This window comes from Mustelus asterias, chromosome 2 (genome assembly GCF_964213995.1).
Source record: "Mustelus asterias chromosome 2, sMusAst1.hap1.1, whole genome shotgun sequence".
NCBI classification, from domain to species: Eukaryota; Metazoa; Chordata; class Chondrichthyes; order Carcharhiniformes; family Triakidae; genus Mustelus; species Mustelus asterias.
Window position 1 is genome coordinate 112822094 of NC_135802.1, and position 19418 is coordinate 112841511.

Consider the following 19418-nt stretch of genomic DNA (forward strand, 5'->3'; position numbering starts at 1 on the left):
GAAAAGTAACCTCTACAATAGACCAGTGATAAAACCATATCTATTTTCATACCAGTTGGAATCTATAGCCAAAAGCCAATTTCCTCCGATCATACTTTCTTTAGAATTGTGAGCATTTTGTAGGATGAAATATTCATACAACAATCAGCATCAATGTTATTCTTTATCAGAGAAGAGTAAAATAGGGTAGTTCAGCAAATTTTCCTCCTCTGGCCCCCCCCCAGCTGAACTGCAAAGTAACAAAGTGTTCAATTCTGTGACTCAACTCACAACAAACCAAGAAAACAACAAAACCAAAGAGCAGCATCAGGTCCTGGATTGCAGTTTCATCCTGAGTCTCAGGATGAGGAGAAATTTTAACCTAATCTGCACATCAGGAAATGGAGATGTTTCGGTGCAACTCATTTCACACCTCTGCTGAAGTCAAATGAGGAGGGTGCAAAACTGGTGTTCCACGTGATCCCATGGTTTTCCTGTGTTGGGTTAAAATTATCCAGATTGTGTTCAATAAGTGTCTGCATAATTCACTGGGTTCTAAATCACAAGGTTTTGAATGCAGTCCTCTCTCCAGAACTGATTATAAATAAGGCTGACACCATGATCGTGTACTGAAGAAGCACTGCATTGTCAGAAGTGCCATTCTTTTTTTCCCCCAATGGGATGATTAATCAACGCCCTGTCTGCCTTTCAAGATCATTGAAGATCTCGTGGCAGATTTAGAATAGTAGTCGGCAGGCTTTCCCAGTATCCTGTGCCAACATACTCCCTCACCCAAGACTGGTAGAAACATGCCATTGTGGGATCTTACTGTGTGCAGGCTGGCTGAGTTTGCCTATATTACAACAATGACGGCACTCAAAAAAAATCATTGATCGAGAGGTATTGAGATATGGAGGGGATCTGAATTATACTCTAGAAACGCAATTTATTTTGTTCTTTACAGCCCAAATTTTCAAAAACTGGAATTGTGGCCACTGGTGAGTTTTAGTCAGGGATGAATTTAAGCCACATTTTCTGTGGTCAGCTCATTAGCAAAGCTTCAGGTACAGACTTGGACAAGAGGTAGACAGCACAAGAATGTTGGGAGCAGGAAATCTAAATAGCAGTGGGGAAACAGAAGCTTGGAAAGATTCGCCCATTGAACCCAGTTACCTAGGGTGAAGAGGAGCAAGATAGACAAACAAAAGTATGTCAGGCAATCTGCACATTGGAAACAACATTGCAGAAACAAAATGTCCACTAATTAATATAGTGTTTGACAGTTAGAAATGGGTGCTTTAAACATTAGCCCTGCTACTCAGCACATTTCCCGCCTTTCTTTGGTTATTAACCACCAGAAAACCAAACTGCACTCTTTTGGGAAAATGGGGCTTATCTTGCGAATTTCAGGACTATCCAAATTTAAATTATAAAAGAATGGGTCCTCAAATTCTCAATTTCCAAAATGCTATTATTTTTACATTTTTGAACCCAACTGTATTATTGCAGTGAAGATATACATGCTTTTAAGATTCTAAAGTACCTCAAGTCCATAGAAAATGGTAGAGTAACTTGTTAAGTCCACATTAACAATTTCAAACCAGGAAAGCCATCTGCAGGGGCATCACATTGCAGTACTCACACATCCACAGTGTCTCATTACCAGCATGTGCACTGCATGAGGGACAAAGTTTACTCTGGAGCAGCTCCAGCTCTGTAAAAATGTTGCCGCGCTTACAGGTGGCTGGAATAGTTCCAAAATGAGTGGAAAACAGACCCTACTCGCCCACATAAACAATGCTAATCACTGCCAGGGAGTGGTGCCAACAGTGTCATGTAGACAATGCAAGTACAGCCGTTCTTTTCTGGAAGGGATATTGAAATCATGATCTTAGATTGGCTGTACACACTTTTACAGACTCACACCGATGGAAGGCAACAATATAATGAGAAAAATAAAAAGCAATCTTTACTGCATGATTTGTTTAAAGAAAAATTGCAATCAGATCACATTCTATGGACTGTGATAGCTCACTGAACTGGGCAGTAAATGTAGTTGGTCATTGGTTTGGCAACAAATATTGGAGTCAGGGTCAATGGTTAAGCTGGTATGTAGCTGAGCCATGTAGAGGAGGCCGCCTCGCCACCACACAGGTTACATGTGTGCAGACTAAGCAGGTCTCCATTGTGGGAGCATTGCAAGTACCAGAATTTGCATCAGCATTGCACCGCTGGAGAAGGAAAGAAAAATATAATTGACAAGAGGTCCTGTTTCTGCTTAGTGTCTGGGCAAGGCAGGCTGAGGCTCAGTTATAATGCCTTGAAGTAATCACAGAGCACTCACCATCTTGCCTCACATGCGAGGTGTTCAATCAAAACACAAGAGCACACACAACTGTACGTTAGCAAAGAGGAGGGGTAAAAATTGGTGGAAAAAGGAAAAAAAAAGTGACACATCTCTCATGGGATGGAATAGTGGCTCAAGAGGTGGCGGCAGAGTAAGTTTTGGGCACAACCTGGAACTACCAGGAATTTTGACCTGTTTGCATCAAGTTGGGAGTTCCCAATCGTGTTGTTGAGGTAGGATGGGGAGAAGAGAAAGTATTTTCTGCACACAATGCCTTTAGGAGTAATTTAGAAGTATTCCTTGGAAATGCTGAGCAGCTCCATGATTCCTCGTGCCAGATGCGCAACAAGATCCCAGAAAAACAGTTTGCCATTCAGATACTAAATCAGAGATAGTCATATTCAAAATTGTTTTGGAAAAAGCTGACAGTCAAGACATAATGTTCCTGCCTGATGACATCCACATTCAAGATTAATATCTCGGATCAATGTCACTGTACGTTTATATGTTGAAAGTTTTTAAAAGGCAAACAGGAAATATTAGTCAGAATGTATTACCACAATTAAAGGGAGATCGATAGGAAAAGATATAAACTTTTCAATTCCTGTCATGTGTTATAATGCAGAAGAGTAATGCAGTCTAACTTTACAGTCACAGACCAACAACTTCCATTTCAAATCAAGCTTGATATAAAGTGTTAATTGAAACACCTCGAGCTACTATCCAACCAGCTGAAGCAAGTGCATCATTAATCCACCATTCACCACAATTCTGATGTCAGATTTTCATCAAACAGAAAGATCTGTTACTTGGGCATCTCCACATCATGACTTGGGTATTACCAGGAGCAAAAATGATATCCTCTCCAGATATTTAAAAAGCATCATTTCAAAAGTACAAGCAACATTTAATAAAATACAACTGTTGGTTATAAAACCCTAGATAGCACAAAGCACTGACCACTGCCGACATATTGTATGAAGCTGCTAGCAGCTGGATTAGGTTCAAGTGCATTTGAAAATGCGCCAGACGTCTCAAGACTGATCATAAGAAGCAGGAGGAAGTTGAAGAAGTTCAATTACAGCACTTCAAAGAGCCAAGTTCCATCTGGAAACTGGCATTTCAGCAACATGGTGAATGACCCCATTAAGTTAACCCTTTGAACATTCATTTAATTCTGATGACGGCCAGTTTTCAAGAACTCAAATATTGGAATAAAAACAAAGTACTTCTTACCAAAGGGTAAAGGTTCAAGCGTGAGCCTTCCGCTAACTTCCTTTATCATGATTGAAATGATTTACAGTTATGGCTAAGGAAGCAACACATTTGTCCTAAGTTTTATCTCCTGTAGCAGTTCAGTTGTTCAATCATTCTAATGATAATGTAATCCAGGCTCAAATGCACTAGCAAAGATAAACTACAAATATAATTATTTGTGCACTTCTATAAATGTGCAGTTCCATTGATTTATTCCAGCATATTACTAGTCTCCACCTACAAATTTTCTCCGAATCACAATATAATTTTTCTCCACACAAAATATCACATGAAACTTGGACCGCTTCCAAAACTTCTTCAACTTGTGCTATCGCATTAATCTCTCAGGAGGCTGTCAGCATCCAGTTAGAAACCAGGAGATGGTCACAAACTACTAAGAGTCAAACTGGGAATAAGAATTTTTTGATACAGTAAAAAGCCTTTGGACTCAAACAAGTCATGCCTTTGGTACAGGTCAGCAGTGCCTACTTGTCTTCACACTATGGGCTGAACTATCAACCTCACGGCAGGTAGCAGGAGTCAGAAAATTCCTGACTTAGCCTGCCATCCTCAGGTGGAAGTGTCAGGAAAGATAGGACTTTCATTCAGCGGAAAGAGTGGGGGGGGAGGGGGCGCGCACGGTAACAGACTCCAATAGGACAAGCCAACTCAGAGGCAACCACAGACTGAGTGTTGAGAAGGGTTGTTTGAAAGACCCAGCTCTATGCCAGTGGGACTTTGTCCCAGTTGTAACAAAAAAAGTACAATAATCTAGCCCTCACCCCCCATACCTTCAATACCACCTCAAGATGTCCTATGGCCCATCATGCCACATCCCATTTCAAGGTATGCCCCTCATCGAAGCCTCATTATGTATTCCTGGTTTTGAGCTCAGAAATACAGCATCACAGTCAAGGTTACAAAGTGGCATCTCTCTGTCCATGTAGTGTTCTCATTGTCTGAGGATTGCTATTCATGGCCCTCTACACATCTCTGTGCCATGATATCACAATAGGAGAAAAGGCAGGTCTCCAGAAGTCTCGGCCGGCATGAACCTACCCCATCCACATTATTAAGTGCCAAACTTGTCCAACCCAAGCTAACCTGGTATCCAGGTGTGAAATGTATCCAGCGGAAGTCAGTGTGCACTTTCTGCATGCGCTTCAAGTGTGCACACATGTTTCTTGCTGTGGTTGACATCTCTCAATGGAGGAACTCATGCACTCAAAGCCAATCCATGATGGTGTACATGAGCTGGATGGACTCCTCCATTCTCAGCCCATGACAGTGCACTGCCTCAGGGACTCTGACCTGTGGGAGCACATCTCCTGCTGCTGGTCCAGGTACAGCCACCTCTTTTGTGACTCCGAATCCCTGCATCTGTGTTCAGCAGAGTCAGGCTGTGTCTGTCCTCCATCTTTCTGGGGCACTGCCTTGCTCCTGCCTCTCTCACCTTCTCCTGCTCACTCGGAACATGCTCATCTCCTGGTGTCACTAGATCCAAGTGCATGCAAGGGCACACTGAAGTGAGTTTCTCTGCACTGAGGTGCTTGTAAAGTCTGACAATGCGTAGTCTGAGCTCTATTCTGCCAGTGTTTGGCCTGGTGAGGGTGCAGGAGCCAGCCAGCCTTAGCACCTGGCGAAAGACACAAGAAGAAATTATAAAAAGTAGTCTGAGTGAGAGGACTCTGCACATCCCGATGTAGCTGAATCTTCAGCATGTTTTCAGATGGATAGGTTTTTATCTTATGATTTAATCTTTTGTGTGGTACCATGTTGAACACCTTCTGGATGTCCAAATACAACACATCTAAAGGTTCCCCTCTATCCACTCTAGTTGAGACTTCATCAGATACGATTTCCCTTTCATGAAGCCATGCTGGCTCAGCTTGATTAGATTATGATTTTCCAAATGTGTGCCCAGAATACTTATTGATCCCCTTTCAACCCCCTCATAACCTCCCTCCCCCTCCACCCAGGACAATTTGGAGCCATAACACTGCTGAGGACTTGCAGCTTCTTATGTCAATGAGCCACTGGCATCAGTTGTTGAGGCCAGCAGTGCCTTATATCTCTCATTATTGTTTGGACCTGTAGTTGCGAAAGGAATACAAATAGTTGACAAAGAGATATTGGTAGGTTAAGTAAGTGGACAAAAAACTGCTAAATGGAATATAATGTGAGCAAATGTGAAGTTGTTCATTTTGGAAGGGAGAACAAAAGAACAGAGTATTATTTAAATGGACTTTAAACTGGTAATGTGAGACTTCTTACTGTGCCCACCCCAGATCAACGCCGGCATCTCCACATCATAGAAAAATATCGAGAAGGTCACAAACTAAAGCTATAAAATGTGTTTTGGCAGGCTGTCTTGTGTGAATAAAACCACATACATCCACATTTTATAATCAACACCACTGCAACGAATTACCGTCTTACTCAAATAATCTTCGGTATCTGTTTAAGGTTGTAGGACTTGATTGTCCGATGCTGTTCAGCGAGGGACAGACAGGATGATATGCATATATTCAAAACCATTACCTTTAAAATCCAAGGGAAAAAGTGGTCTGGGAATTTGCAAATTGCTCAAATAGTATAAGGCTCAAAAAGTTCATTCTAAAACAGAGATCAGATAATCCCAATTTCAAAAGTTCTGTGGCTCGTGCCAGTATTTAAGCAGAAACAAAATTAATCACACCAACCAAAAAGTTCAAAGATTTGATGCATTTTAGTTTTTTTTAATCCAGCCTAGGTGGTGAATTTGGAATTATGCCAAATAAAGAGTTAGGAAAAAAAAAGCCGGAAGGATCGTTATTTACATTTTCAACCTGTTGGGTAAAGGCTTGCAATTAGAAAATGTCAATTGTTGGACAGAATAGTTTTGTTCTGTTTATTTGTGTTCAAAGCTAGAGAAATCTTGAGTTCAATTCATTGTGTCTCTGCATGTTAAATTAGCACAGTAAGAAATCTAACAACACCAGGTTAAAGTCCAACAGGTTTATTTGGTAGCAAATGCCACTAGCTTTCGGAGCGTGCTGCTCCTTCGTCAGGTGGAGTGGGAGATCTGCCCAATCTCCCACTCCACCTGATGAAGGAGCAGCACGCTCCGAAAGCTAGTGGCATTTGCTACCAAAACAAACCTGTTGGACTTCTTACTGTGTTTACCCCAGTCCAACGCCGGCATCTCCACATCATGTTAAATTAGCAGTCAGTGGGGATTGTAACATTTAACATACAGAATGTTCTAACGATTGTTACATTGATTCCCACCTTGTAACAAAGGTGGGCCCCTCTTGGATAGTTGTGTCAGTCCCCGGATCAGTTCAAGGGTCAGTGAATAGCAGTTGGCAGATATGGGAGACAAGGGCAGGGAGAAGAAGCTTCATGCTACTGAATTGCTGCTGTTATCTCGGAGGAGCCCTGAAGAAGGCTCAGGGAAACCTTAGTAATCACAACGGGCTCAGAGGAAGCTCTGGTGATCACAAAAGGCTTAGAGGAAGCCCTAGTAATCAAAGTAAGTTCATAGAAAGCCCTCATAATCAAACAGGGCTCAAGGAAGCTCTGGGAGTCAGTTATAGCTGGATGCAGCTGGGAAACTGGAGTTCAGAGAAACATGGTGGTAGTGCAAGCTCAGTGAAGCTAGCTGTCTAGCAAAGAGCTGAAATTACACCAATAAATAGAGGCTCAAGTGCAGGCTTGGGAATCCATGGAGAAGGAATCTCGGAAGGCAGAATTGAAACCTTGTGAGGTGAGCCATTATTAAAGCCAACGAGTGTGGGCAATCATTGAAGACAATTCCAAGAAGAGATCTTCAAAAAGGTAGAGATTAGAGATCCTCGTGACAATGAAATTTTATTGAGAGTGGGTGACTTACAGTGGGACTAACGTCTGGGTTATTGGAATCTGTTTTGGTTGCATCTGTCTTTACTCTGTAATGCAAAGTGCTCAATCACTATTCATCTGTTAATTCACACGTACCTCATATTTACCCTGAAAAGTGAGTGTGTAGGACAGATTTATAAATTGTGTTATCTTTCTGAACTTGATAGTAAAGTTTGTTCAAAATCCGTGGTATTGTGTGGCGTTACTCTAAAAGCTGGAATCTCAACCTTTATCTACTTTAAACAAAACGTTATTGATCCCTTGCCCCATATCCCAGGGTCTGGCCAAGGATTGTAACAATATCAATTGCCAACTAGCAACTATTTGGTGCCAAATCAAATGTGACATAGATAGATGCTGAGTGAAGTTCCCTTTACACAGCCCCAACTCTAACAACTCAATACCCACTACTGGCCACATACTTCGATTTGATTTATTATTGTCACGTGTTAGCATACAGTGAAAAGTATTGTTTCCTGCGCACTATACAGACAAAGCATACCATTCATAGAGAAGGAGATAAGAGAGTGCAGAATGTAGTGTTACAGTTATAACTAGGGTGTAGAGAAAGATCAAGTTAATGCGAGGTAGGTCCATTCAAATGTCTGATGGCAGCAGGGAAGGAGCTGTTTTTGAGTTAGTTTGTACGTGTCCTCACCCTTTTGTATCTTTTTCCAGACGGAAGAAGGTGGAAGAGAGTATGTCCAGGGTGTGTGGGGGCCTTAATTATGCTGGCTACTTTGCCAAGGCAGCGGGAAACGTAGACAGAGTCAATGGATGGGAGGCTGGTTTGTGTGATGGATTGGGCTACATTCACGACCTTTTGTAGTTTCTTGCTGTCTTGGGCAGAACAGGAGCCATACCAAGCTGTAATACAACCAGGAAGAATGCTTTCTATGGTGCATTTGTAAAAGTTGGTCAGAGTCATAGCTGACATGCCAAATTTCCTTAGTCTTCTTGTTCTTTTGAGCTCTTGGGTTGAAATGTTTAGTTTGAATATTGATGTTTAATTGCGGCTATTTTTTATAATGGTCCATAACAATTATAAATTGGATAAATACTGAACAAATTATTTCTATAAATGCCCTTTGCCAAGTACAAAACTGTCATTTTCTACATCGATCTCAAATATAAAAAGTAAAGCTATTATGTTACCCAATTCCTTGAGAATTAAATAATGCATAAATAAGAATCCTGCCAAACAGCTGATATTGCAGTAAGTCAGCAACTTTGCTTCAAGATCTGAGTTTGTGTCCAACCCTGACCGATGAGATGAAAACTTCCTCAATTCTGCTGTAGTATTCCACATAAAGCACATTTGCACAATCTCAAATTAGCTTGTGTGGATATAGGTTCATAGCACATGACCCACAAATAAATAACATCACAATGTCATTATAAGTGAGCAAGGCCAGTCATTTCAATTTACCTCCAATCAGAAATATTTAAGGGCTGCATCTTTGCAACAAGAAGATGATTCCATAAACCCTTGAGATTGGTGGGCTGGACCCAGATGGTGAAGTATCACCCTCATTTTTCAGATCCAATTTTTGCCAGCAGTGGAAAGGGGATATGACAAAATTCACACAGGAGGGAAACCCAAACTTGGTAGGGCCATTTAAACTCAGTGCTGAATTCAAACAGACCCCACTTTAGCGATTGCAAGGGCCTTAAACCACAGTGTGGGAGTCATAGATTGACAGGCCATCTCCTGAAGATTAAAAAATAGAGTAGCATTTGGTCATGCTATTTTAATATTGTTCTTTGCTGACATGTCCCCAATTGCTATTATTATGTAATTATGAATGTGTGGCCGAGTTTAAAAAGCTACAATTACCTGAGCAGGGGTTTCCAAGTTTACTGTAGGACTTATAGTTTAAAGAGGCTATTAAAGGATTATCTGTGTTTGATGTGGATCCACTGATTGGTACCTTACCTAACACAAAAAGAGGATGACATCCAACCACCAAAATCAATCATTTCAGTTCCACGACATCACTGCAGGAGTTCCTCAGGGTAGTGTCCTCGTCCCAAACATCTTCAGCTGCTTCTTCAATGACCTCCTTTCCAAAATAAGGACACAAGTGGCGATGTTGGCTGACAATTGCAAGTTTTCAAATCCATTCGTAACCTATTGAATAGCGAAGCTGTCTATACCCACATGCTGTACACCTGGACAACATCCAGGTCTTTTGGGCAAGTAACATTCACGTCACCATTGTGAGGCAATGACCATCTCCAGCTAGAAAAGTCAAAATACCTTTCCTTGACAGTTAATTACATTGCTATCCTTAAATTCCGCATCACTGAGATCACCACTAAACCAGCCATATAAATACTTGTGCTACAAAAGATCAGAAGCTGGGTCTTCTGTGGCAAGTGACACATCTCCTTACTCCACAAAGCCCATCCACATGTACAGGACACAAGCCAGGAATACTCCTCAATTACCTGAATAAGTGCAGCTCTAAAAACACTCAAGAAGCTCAACACCATCTCAAATAAAGCCGCCTGTTTGATCGGCACCACCTTAATTCTTTACTTCCTCCACCACGAGCACAGTATGTTCTGTACTATCTATAAGATGCATGGCAACAACTGGCCAAGGCTGTTTTGAAAGCCTCTAGGACAAGGGCAGCAGACACACATGATTGCCGCCACCTCCAAGTTCCCCTCCCAAGTCACACACCATCCTGACTTTAAAATATACTGCTGTCCGTTCATCGTTATGTTCTTAAAATCCTGATTTTTCTCACTTATGAATACTGTGGGGCCACCATCTCCACATGGACTGCAGCAGCTCCAGAGGCAGCTCATTTTTAACAATGTATTTATGGAATGATAGCAATAATGGCAATCCTGGATTTATGGCACATTCCTAATTGTCACAGGTGATTGGGCATCTTCTGTCTTGAAACACTTCAGTCCTTGGTGAGCACATTGCAATGAGAGTGTGAAGTTCAGCCTTTAAGTGATGATCCATCAGCTCTAGTATAACAGTAGCAGGTAGCATAATGTGGTACTCACTGGGCATTATAGTATCACAGTGGACATTAAAAATAGCCCTCCTCTGCTCAGCAGTATGAACCAACCCATATATCTGTTAGGCTTGTACTAAGATGACACAATGTGCACTTGATTGCTTAAACTACCTGCACACACACACTGATCCAGCTTATTTCATACTGTAGAGTATTGCAGATCTGCAGGCTTGTACACAAGGTGGTTGCAATGGATAGGGAGATCTGTCATATTGCAAACTGAGAAAAGCCTCTGAAGGGATGATTTTAAGATCAGATGCCTCCAACAGAGAACAGTGCTCATGAAAAAGACAGGTCAGAAAATTGAGCCTGTTCATACAATTGGCTTTAAAAAGTTTGAATAGTCATTTTCAAATCTGGCTGATCATTTTCAATTGTTTCTATGGTAACAAGTGGTTGAGATGTCGGTTAACTACCAAATGATATTCATGGTCGCTCATACTTGGAAATCATGACATTATTCAGATACAAATATGTTTTGATTGCAAAAGAAGCAGACAATCATGTATCATAGACTGCTTGTATTATCCTGAAACTAAGATACAAAAAGTCTTGGCGATACATACAAATGGATTAGTATCTAGCGTTTAGCTATGCTTTAGAAAACCATCAGCTGAATTTATGAGCTTTGTTCATTTGTGGAAGACATCTTTTGATTTTGTGTATCTTAGGTTGTAGTTGAAAACGAGTACTAGAAGTACGACCCAAGTAGTGCACGCCCAGATCTTCATTCATGTAGCAGCTGGAGACTCCATGTTGGTATATGAAATCTCAAGTACGTTATTTTACCATCACTACTTCAGGAGCACTGCCAAGGCAGTGAGCAAATAGTTATTTAGTATAGAACTTGAAAATTGCTGAAAGAAGGATATGCTGTTGAAACTTTTTGTCTTGCACTCATCATCAGGACAGCTGGTAAGAATACAAATACTGAAGGGAACATCAATTTATACTGCATGAGAAGAGAATGCTGATTGGTTGCCATGGGGAATGCACCCAGGAACAGTTAACTGCCATGCTTTTGTTCAAATGCAAACCAGGCAGGTTGATTCTAATTGGTCAAGGCATTGTCATGGGGAATGAACTGGGGAATAGCTGTTCCCCAAACTTTTGTTTAGTTGAATAAAGGAGTAATGCATCTTTGATATAATGACACATAACTTCCTACCCCTTGCATATTACAGATACATAGGTGATATATTTGCTAAATGTGAATCCATGGCTGCATGTAGGAACTTACTTACACACTTGAATGGGTTCCATTCTGCACTCAATGCAGCAATCAAATGAGCTTGTTGCATTAGTTGTAAATCTGCCAAAGGGTTCTCTACTACAACTTACCTTCACTGGTCAATATATTCCTTGGAAATCCTACAGTTCCATGCACTATAAGATGGACCTTATTGGCAACATCATAAATAGTTCCCGAACCATTTGCTTACCATGTAATCATGATGCTGAAAAACATTGCAACAAAGCTATCCTGTGGAATGGCCACCCTGATCAAATCATTGTTCACTGTATATTGCACAAACTCATGAATGGGCCCAAGGCCATCACTTTCAGTCCTAAAAAGTACCCAGTCTACCGAGAAGGGCGAGGAGTCTCAAATGTTTGAAAAAGAGGTGAGGCTAGCCATTTCACACAGTTACTATGTAGTAGCAAATTGAGTGGGTATTCTCCACTGAAAGGATGCTGCTGTCCAATCAAAAGGCATTCTGCCTTTCACACAAATGAGGAATGTGGTAAATGAATTTGAGGTCTGTACGCAGTTCATTCCAATGACTGGTGGATCATATCATACAGCAAGTCCCTTCGGTGGTTCACACTGTCAGAGCAGCCATGATCTTAATGGTGGAGTAGGCTCGAGGGGCCTTCTCCTGCCCCTTGTCCGCATAGGTGTTTGGGGCATTTAGGGGATCTTCAAAATGCAGAAATTCAGAAGATCTACTTTAATGTTAGGTAATGTAAAGGGCGATGTTTGAGCCCGTGTTTGTGGTATCAGGATAATTCACAAGAATTCCAATAGTAAAGGGAACAAACATTCATACTGCATGTGAAGAAAGTGCTGATTGTTTGGTACTCTCAGGCTGTACCCAACCAGCCCACGCTTGCAAAACTCAAAATATGGTGCCCAACATTAGATGTGATTTTGCAATTGGATAGCACTTATTAAATCATCTCGACCACGCTAAGAATTAAACTGAAAATCAATTGAAGATTATGATCGGACTAGCTGTGTGGCTCACTTACACATGCTAGAAGCTGCCTATATTCACACACAAGACCCTGTCCTTTGCAAAAGAACATATCCATGCATTTGCACCATTTCTCAATTAAACAAAAGCTTGGGGGCCAGCCAATCCCTGATTCATTCCCCGAGGCAATGTCTTGACTCGAATTGACCTACCTGGTTTGAATTTGACAAATTAATTGTTAACTGTTTACTGATGTAACTTGCATGGCCACGCCTCTACCAGAATCCACTCGCCAAACAATCAGCACTCTCTTCACATGCAGTATGAATGTTTGTTCCCTTTACTATTGGAATTCTTGTGAATTATCCTGATTCCATGAACACGGGCTCAAACATCGCCCTTACATTACCTAACATTAAAGTAGACCTTCTAAATTTCTGCATTTTGAAGATCCCCCAAATGCCCCAAACACTTATGCGAACAAGGGGCAGGAGAAGGCCATTTGGCCCCTCGAGCTACTCCATCATTAAGATCATGGGTGCTCTGACAGCAACCTCAAACCTGCACTCTGCCTATTCCTGATAACAGTACGAGTTTTAACAACACCAGGTTAAAGTCCTACAGGTTTATTTGGTAGCAAATGCCATTAGCTTTCGGAGCGCTGTTCCTTCGTCAGATGGAGTGGAAATCTGCTCTCAAACAGTGCACAGAGAAACAAAATCAAGTTACAGAATACTGATTAGTATGCAAATCTCTACAGCCAACCAGGTCTTAAAGATACAGACAAAGTAACTGGAGGGAGCATTAAGCACAGGTTAAAGAGATGTGTATTGTCTCCAGACAGCACCACCAGCAGCAACCAAGCCTCCCCCAGTACCACTGCAGGGAAGTCCATTGTCAACTTGTCGGACTACACACTTCAACCAGATGAAATCAAAGTTCTCAGCCGAGGGCTCAATTTTTGCCCCACCACCAAAATAGACCCCGTCAGTCTTGCAGCTGACACAGAGGAATTCATCAGGCGAATGAGGCTGCGGGAGTTCTTCCACAAACCCCAAGAGGCCAACAGCGAACACAATCAGACAGCCAATGAACCGGAACAGCTGACAGAGAGATCTGCAGTGCAACCGAAGAGGAAAGAGTCAAATTGGACTCCTCCGGAAGGCCGCTGCCCTCGACTTGACATGTATGCCCAAGCCATCAGGAGGTGCGTCAACACCAAATTCATCAGCCGCACTCACAAGACAGCACCGAACATCATCCAAGCACAACGCAACGCCATCCACGCTCTCAAGATCAACCGCAACATTGTCTTCAAACCAGCAGACAAAGGAGGGGCCATCATCATACTGAACAGAACGGATTACTGCAAAGAAGTGTACCGACAACTCAACAACGAGGAACACTACAGACAGTTACCCACAGATCCGACCAAAGAACACACCCGTCAACTCAACACTCTAATCAAAACCTTTGATCCGGACCTTCAAAGCACCCTCCGTGCTCTCATCCCACGTACTCCCCGCATTGGAGATCTCTACTGCCTCCCAAAGATACACAAGGCAAACACACCCGGCCGTCCCATCGTATCGGGCAATGGGACCCTGTGCGAGAACCTCTCCGGCTATGTCGAGGGCATCCTGAAACTATTGTACAAAGAACCCCCAGCTTTCGTCACGACACTACGCACTTCCTACAGAAACTCAACGCATATGGAGCAGTTGAACCAGGAGCACTCCTTGTCACAATGGATGTCTCGGCACTCTACACCAGCATCTCCCACGATGGTGGCATTGCTGCAACGGCCTCAATGCTCAATACTCAACACCGACAACTGACAGTTTCCAGATACAATTTTACAACTCATCCGCTTCATCCTGGACCACAATGTCTTCACCTTCAACAACCAGTTCTTCATCCAGACACATGGAACAGCCATGGGGACCAAATTCGCACCTCAATATGCCAACATCTTCATGCACAGGTTTGAACAAGACATCTCACCGTACAGGACCTTCAACCGATGCTATACACTAGATACATCGATGACATTTTCTTCCTTTGGAGTCATGGTGAACAATCACTGAAACAACTATATGGTGACATCAACAAGTTCCATCCCACCATCAGACTCACCATGAACTACTCTCCGGAATCGGTTGCATTCTTGAACACACGCATCTCCGTTAAGGACGGTCACCTCAGCACCTCACTGTACCGCAAGCCCACGGATAACCTCACGATGCTCCACTTCTCCAGCTTCCACCCTAAACATGTTAAAGAAGCCATCCCCTACGGACAAGCCCTCCGTATACACAGGATCTGCTCAGATGAGGAGGAACGCAACAGACGCTGAAAGATGCCCTCATAAGAACAGGATATGGCGCGCGACTCATCGATCGACAGTTCCGACGCGCCACAGCGAAAAACCGCACCGACCTCCTCAGAAGACAAACACGAGACACGGTGGACAGAGTACCCTTTGTCGTCCAGTACTTCCCCGGAGCGGAGAAGCTACGGCATCTCCTCCGGAGCCTTCAACATGTCATTGGTGAAGACGAACATCTCGCCAAGGCCATCCCCACACCCCCACTTCTTGCCTTCAAACAACCACGCAACCTCAAATAGACCATTGTCCGCAGCAAACTACCCAGCCTTCAGGAGAACAGTGACCACGACACCACACAACCCTGCCACAGCAACCTCTGCAAGACATGCCGGATCATCTCACGTGAGAACACCATCTACCTGGTACACGGTACATACTCTTGCAACTCGGCCAACGTTGTCGACCTGATACGCTGCAGGAAAGGATGTCCCGAGGCATGGTACTTTGGGGAAACCATGCAGACGCTACGACAACGGATGAATGAACACCGCTCGACAATCACCAGGCAAGACTGTTCTCTTCCTGTGGGGGAGCACTTCAGCGGTCACGGGCATTCAGCCTCTGATCTTCGGGTAAGCGTTCTCCAAGGCGGCCTTCACGACACACGACAGCGCAGAGACGCTGAGCAGAAACTGATGGCCAAGTTCCGCACACGAGGACGGCCTAAACCGGGATGTTGGGTTTATGTCACACTATCAGTAACTCCCACAGCTTGCCTCCTGGACTTGCAGAATCTCACTGGCTGTCCTGTCTGGAGACAATACACATCTCTTTAACCTGTGCTTAATGCTCCCTCCACTCACATTGTCTGTATCTTTAAGACCTGGTTGGCTGTAGAGATTCGCATTCTAATCAGTATTCTGTAACTTGATTTTGTGTCTCTGTGCCCTGTTTGAGGGCAGATTTCCACTCCATCTGACGAAGGAGCAGCGCTCTGAAAGCTAATGGCATTTTCTACGAAATAAACCTGTTGGACTTTAACCTGGTGTTGTTAAAACTCTTACTGTGTTTACCCCAGTCCAACGCTGGCATCTCCACATTATTCCTGATAACACATCACCCATTTTGCCAAGAATATCTCCACCTCTGCCTTAAAAGTAAAACTGCAGGCCCACTGGGTAAGGACTAAGTAAATCTACACTATTACAGATAAAAATTATATTGACTTATTTAACTGATCTGTGGGATAGAACACACTGATGAAATCTGAAAAATGTCATGGGATTATTATGTATAGGCCTCCATATGTGCAATGGGTGCAATTGGCTGTTTGTTAATAATATACAAACATCTTGCAAATATTGGAAGCAAAACAGAAACAAATACATGCTAAAAAAAATTGCAACAATGAAAAAAAGCTTTATAAGCATCAAATTATTTTAGGAAAGGAGAATCAGGTACTTGCTATAAATTTACCTATAGATTTGCCTCAAAATAAACAATACACAACCTTACACCCTTATCATGTCAACTCCCACCTTCCCATATATACATGACAATCAGAATTCTCAAATAAGGTCGGAGTTTCTGTTGCCTATAGTTCGCACCACCACCCAACCATAAAGCTGTTGGAACACCCTTTCCCTGTGACTTACCTTACAGCCGTCAGCCCTTAACCACTCAAAACAGCTGAGCAGCTGACTGGTGCCTTTCAGATAAAATCTGTCAGCCATCCAACTCTCACTCCCAAGTAGGAATGCCACCTGCTCCATCTTACTGGCAGTTATAATTGGTCTTTTAGGTGTCCAAAGTTAACATAACAAGATAATAGTTGATTTCAATTCATAATCAGTAATGTATTAAATCTGTTTGTGTGATCATCATTATCATCATCGTTCGTCCTTCAACATCAGAGACAACAGCGAGAGTATCATTTCACTTTTGTATCAAGTTTTTCAGTGACTGCTCGGAATGAATTCCCGAGAGACCATGAATCCTAGATATACCAGGTTAGGAAACTTGATTTTTCAAGCAAGCCTTGTATAAATGTTATTAACTATAACCAGTTCTTTTTAGCACTGATTGCTTAAAAGCTTAACATAAAACTGATCCTGTTTGTACTACCTCTTTGGCGAAGGAGGAACAGTAAAACATCAGAAGATTTATGTCATCATCATACAATAAATAGCACCATAACACACTTATTTTGTAAATAAAATTCAATTACAGATTTTCACTGCCTACAGCCTTTAACAACATTCGAATTATTGCATACATTTTGAAAGTGCTCATTTTCCATTAGAAAGTTATTGTTATTAAATGCTGTGCTGTAATAAAGTGTGCCTGCTATCATACAATTTGTCCCATAAATTGAAAAGTGGTGGTTTAGCAAAGCAGTCTTCTTTCAGAAATCAACTTAACATGCTGCCTCTTCAAAATGTCTTTCTACAACAATTACTTAGCACCTTTAAAAATAGTTTGTTTGACTCACCAAGCCTTTGCAAGTAGAAAGTGCCACTGAAGAGTTGTTGTGTGATATTAAAGCACCTTGATAGAAGCACAGCTCCTCTGGGTGATAATGCTCTACAGATTTTAAGCCTTGTTTTCCTAAAGTCTGAACTGTAAATCCAGGAGGCATTAGGCCTTCAGAAGTTCTTAGCTCCAAATGAAAATCCTGGCCAAACCCACTGAGTTTGAAGTAGAGGGATTCATCATCAATGCTACGAACTGATCGCTTCTTTCTCTGCGGATGAATCACTGAGAGAGAGATATAATCACCACTGCTGTCAGCTTCATATGGAGTCACAATTTCGTATTCTGCAAAAATACAACCATGTCTATTAATGTGTTGGTCTTGAAGCTGTCCTGCGTCATTTAACACCTAACTATAAAAACATATTTGCAATGATTCCATTTTAAATTCAATCAGTTAAAAGCAGATTTTTATTTCTGCTTATTACATGTTTTGGGGTGCTCACTCTTAATGCTCCTTAAAATTACTTCAAGCTTGAGGTTACTGAAAATGTAGTAAGAAATAATTGTCCAATTTGAGTATTTCCAGAGTTAAAAACATTTAGGAAATAAAATTCATATGCATTAAAAACATTAAAACCAACTCATATTTACAATAAGATGGTTTAAAGCTTTGAAAATATTAGAATCAAAACTTTAAACAAAATAAATATGTGTGGCACGAGAATACATCTCTAGACATGTATGGAAGGAAGAACTGGCAGATCAGAAATCTGTCATGATGAAATGGCAGCATGGACTGAAAGAAATTATAGACTAACATTAACCATAGAGTAGTTTAGTTTATTTATTAGTGTCCCAAGTAGGCTTGCATTAACACTACAATGAAGTTACTGTGAAAATCCCCTAGTCGCCACATTCCGGCACCTGTTTGAGTACACTGAAGGAGAATTTAGCATGGCTAGTCCACGTAACCAGCACATCTTTCAGACTGTGGGAGGAAACCGGAGCACCCGGAGGAAACTCATTCAGACATGGGGAGAACGTGCAGACTCTGCACAGCCAGTGACCCAAGCCGGGAATTGAACCTGGGTCCCTGGCACCGTGAGGCAGCAGTGCTAACCATTGTGCCACCCCATCTAAGTAGTAGATTTATTGGGCAGGTATCCATTGAAAATTGATAGCAAATTATTCAAATCCATTGCTACTGGTACTCGGTGCAGAGAGGAACAAGTACTTATTGAACCATGCAAGCAAAATAATAAATTGAAGGAGCACTGAAGACCTTTGCAGAAGCATGAATCCAGAACTCAAATACATTAGTACTATATCCGAGAAAACCAAGGAGCAAATGAGATATTAATGGCAATTCTCTCCTGATCCTTTCTCACCCAGCCCACATGCAATATTTTGAAGTTATGACTGCTGCCTTTCCCAAATCTAAGAACTGGAGGTTTTGGTGGGAATGGGGAGGGGAACACCTTAGATTTGTTCTTTCTTTCCTGATGGGTTGCATCTGTCAATCCTGCTTAGCATGTCCTTTTGGGCTCAAATGAAATGCAAACTTTCCAAGTGAGCAAATCACAACCATGAAATTGCATTCTGCCTATCTATGGTTCGGTTCTTTAAAACAAGAATTGGACAATGCTTTTTCTCTGAATGAACAATAAAAGGTCATTGGCTCTCCTTTGGTACAACTCCAGAGTTGAAGTCATTTGTGGAAAAATAAAATCACACAACAAAAGCAAGTTGTCAAGAAACACAAAAATCATTCACATAAGTTTTGTTTTACAAATCTTTAAAAATATATGAAAATGAGATACTACTGATAAGGCACATGAGTTTTGTTGCTTATAATATAATGTATCACTCTTTTATAATTCATTTCAGTTTCTACTTTATCTTATATGGCA

At 41.8% G+C, this 19418-nt stretch overlaps 1 protein-coding gene across 1 annotated transcript in view; it reads right to left on the reverse strand.

The window, feature by feature from the left end:
• The window catches only part of LOC144480979 (A disintegrin and metalloproteinase with thrombospondin motifs 16-like), a 235139-nt gene extending 216986 nt beyond the window's left edge, over positions 1–18153 (reverse strand). The window contains exons 1-2 of the mRNA XM_078200606.1: positions 18150–18153; positions 17525–17850 (exon numbers count right to left, since the gene is read on the reverse strand). Coding sequence (XP_078056732.1) covers positions 17525–17850; positions 18150–18153 — 330 coding nt within the window. The remainder of the gene's footprint in view (positions 1–17524; positions 17851–18149) is intronic.
• Between the last annotated feature and the right edge of the window lie 1265 nt (positions 18154–19418).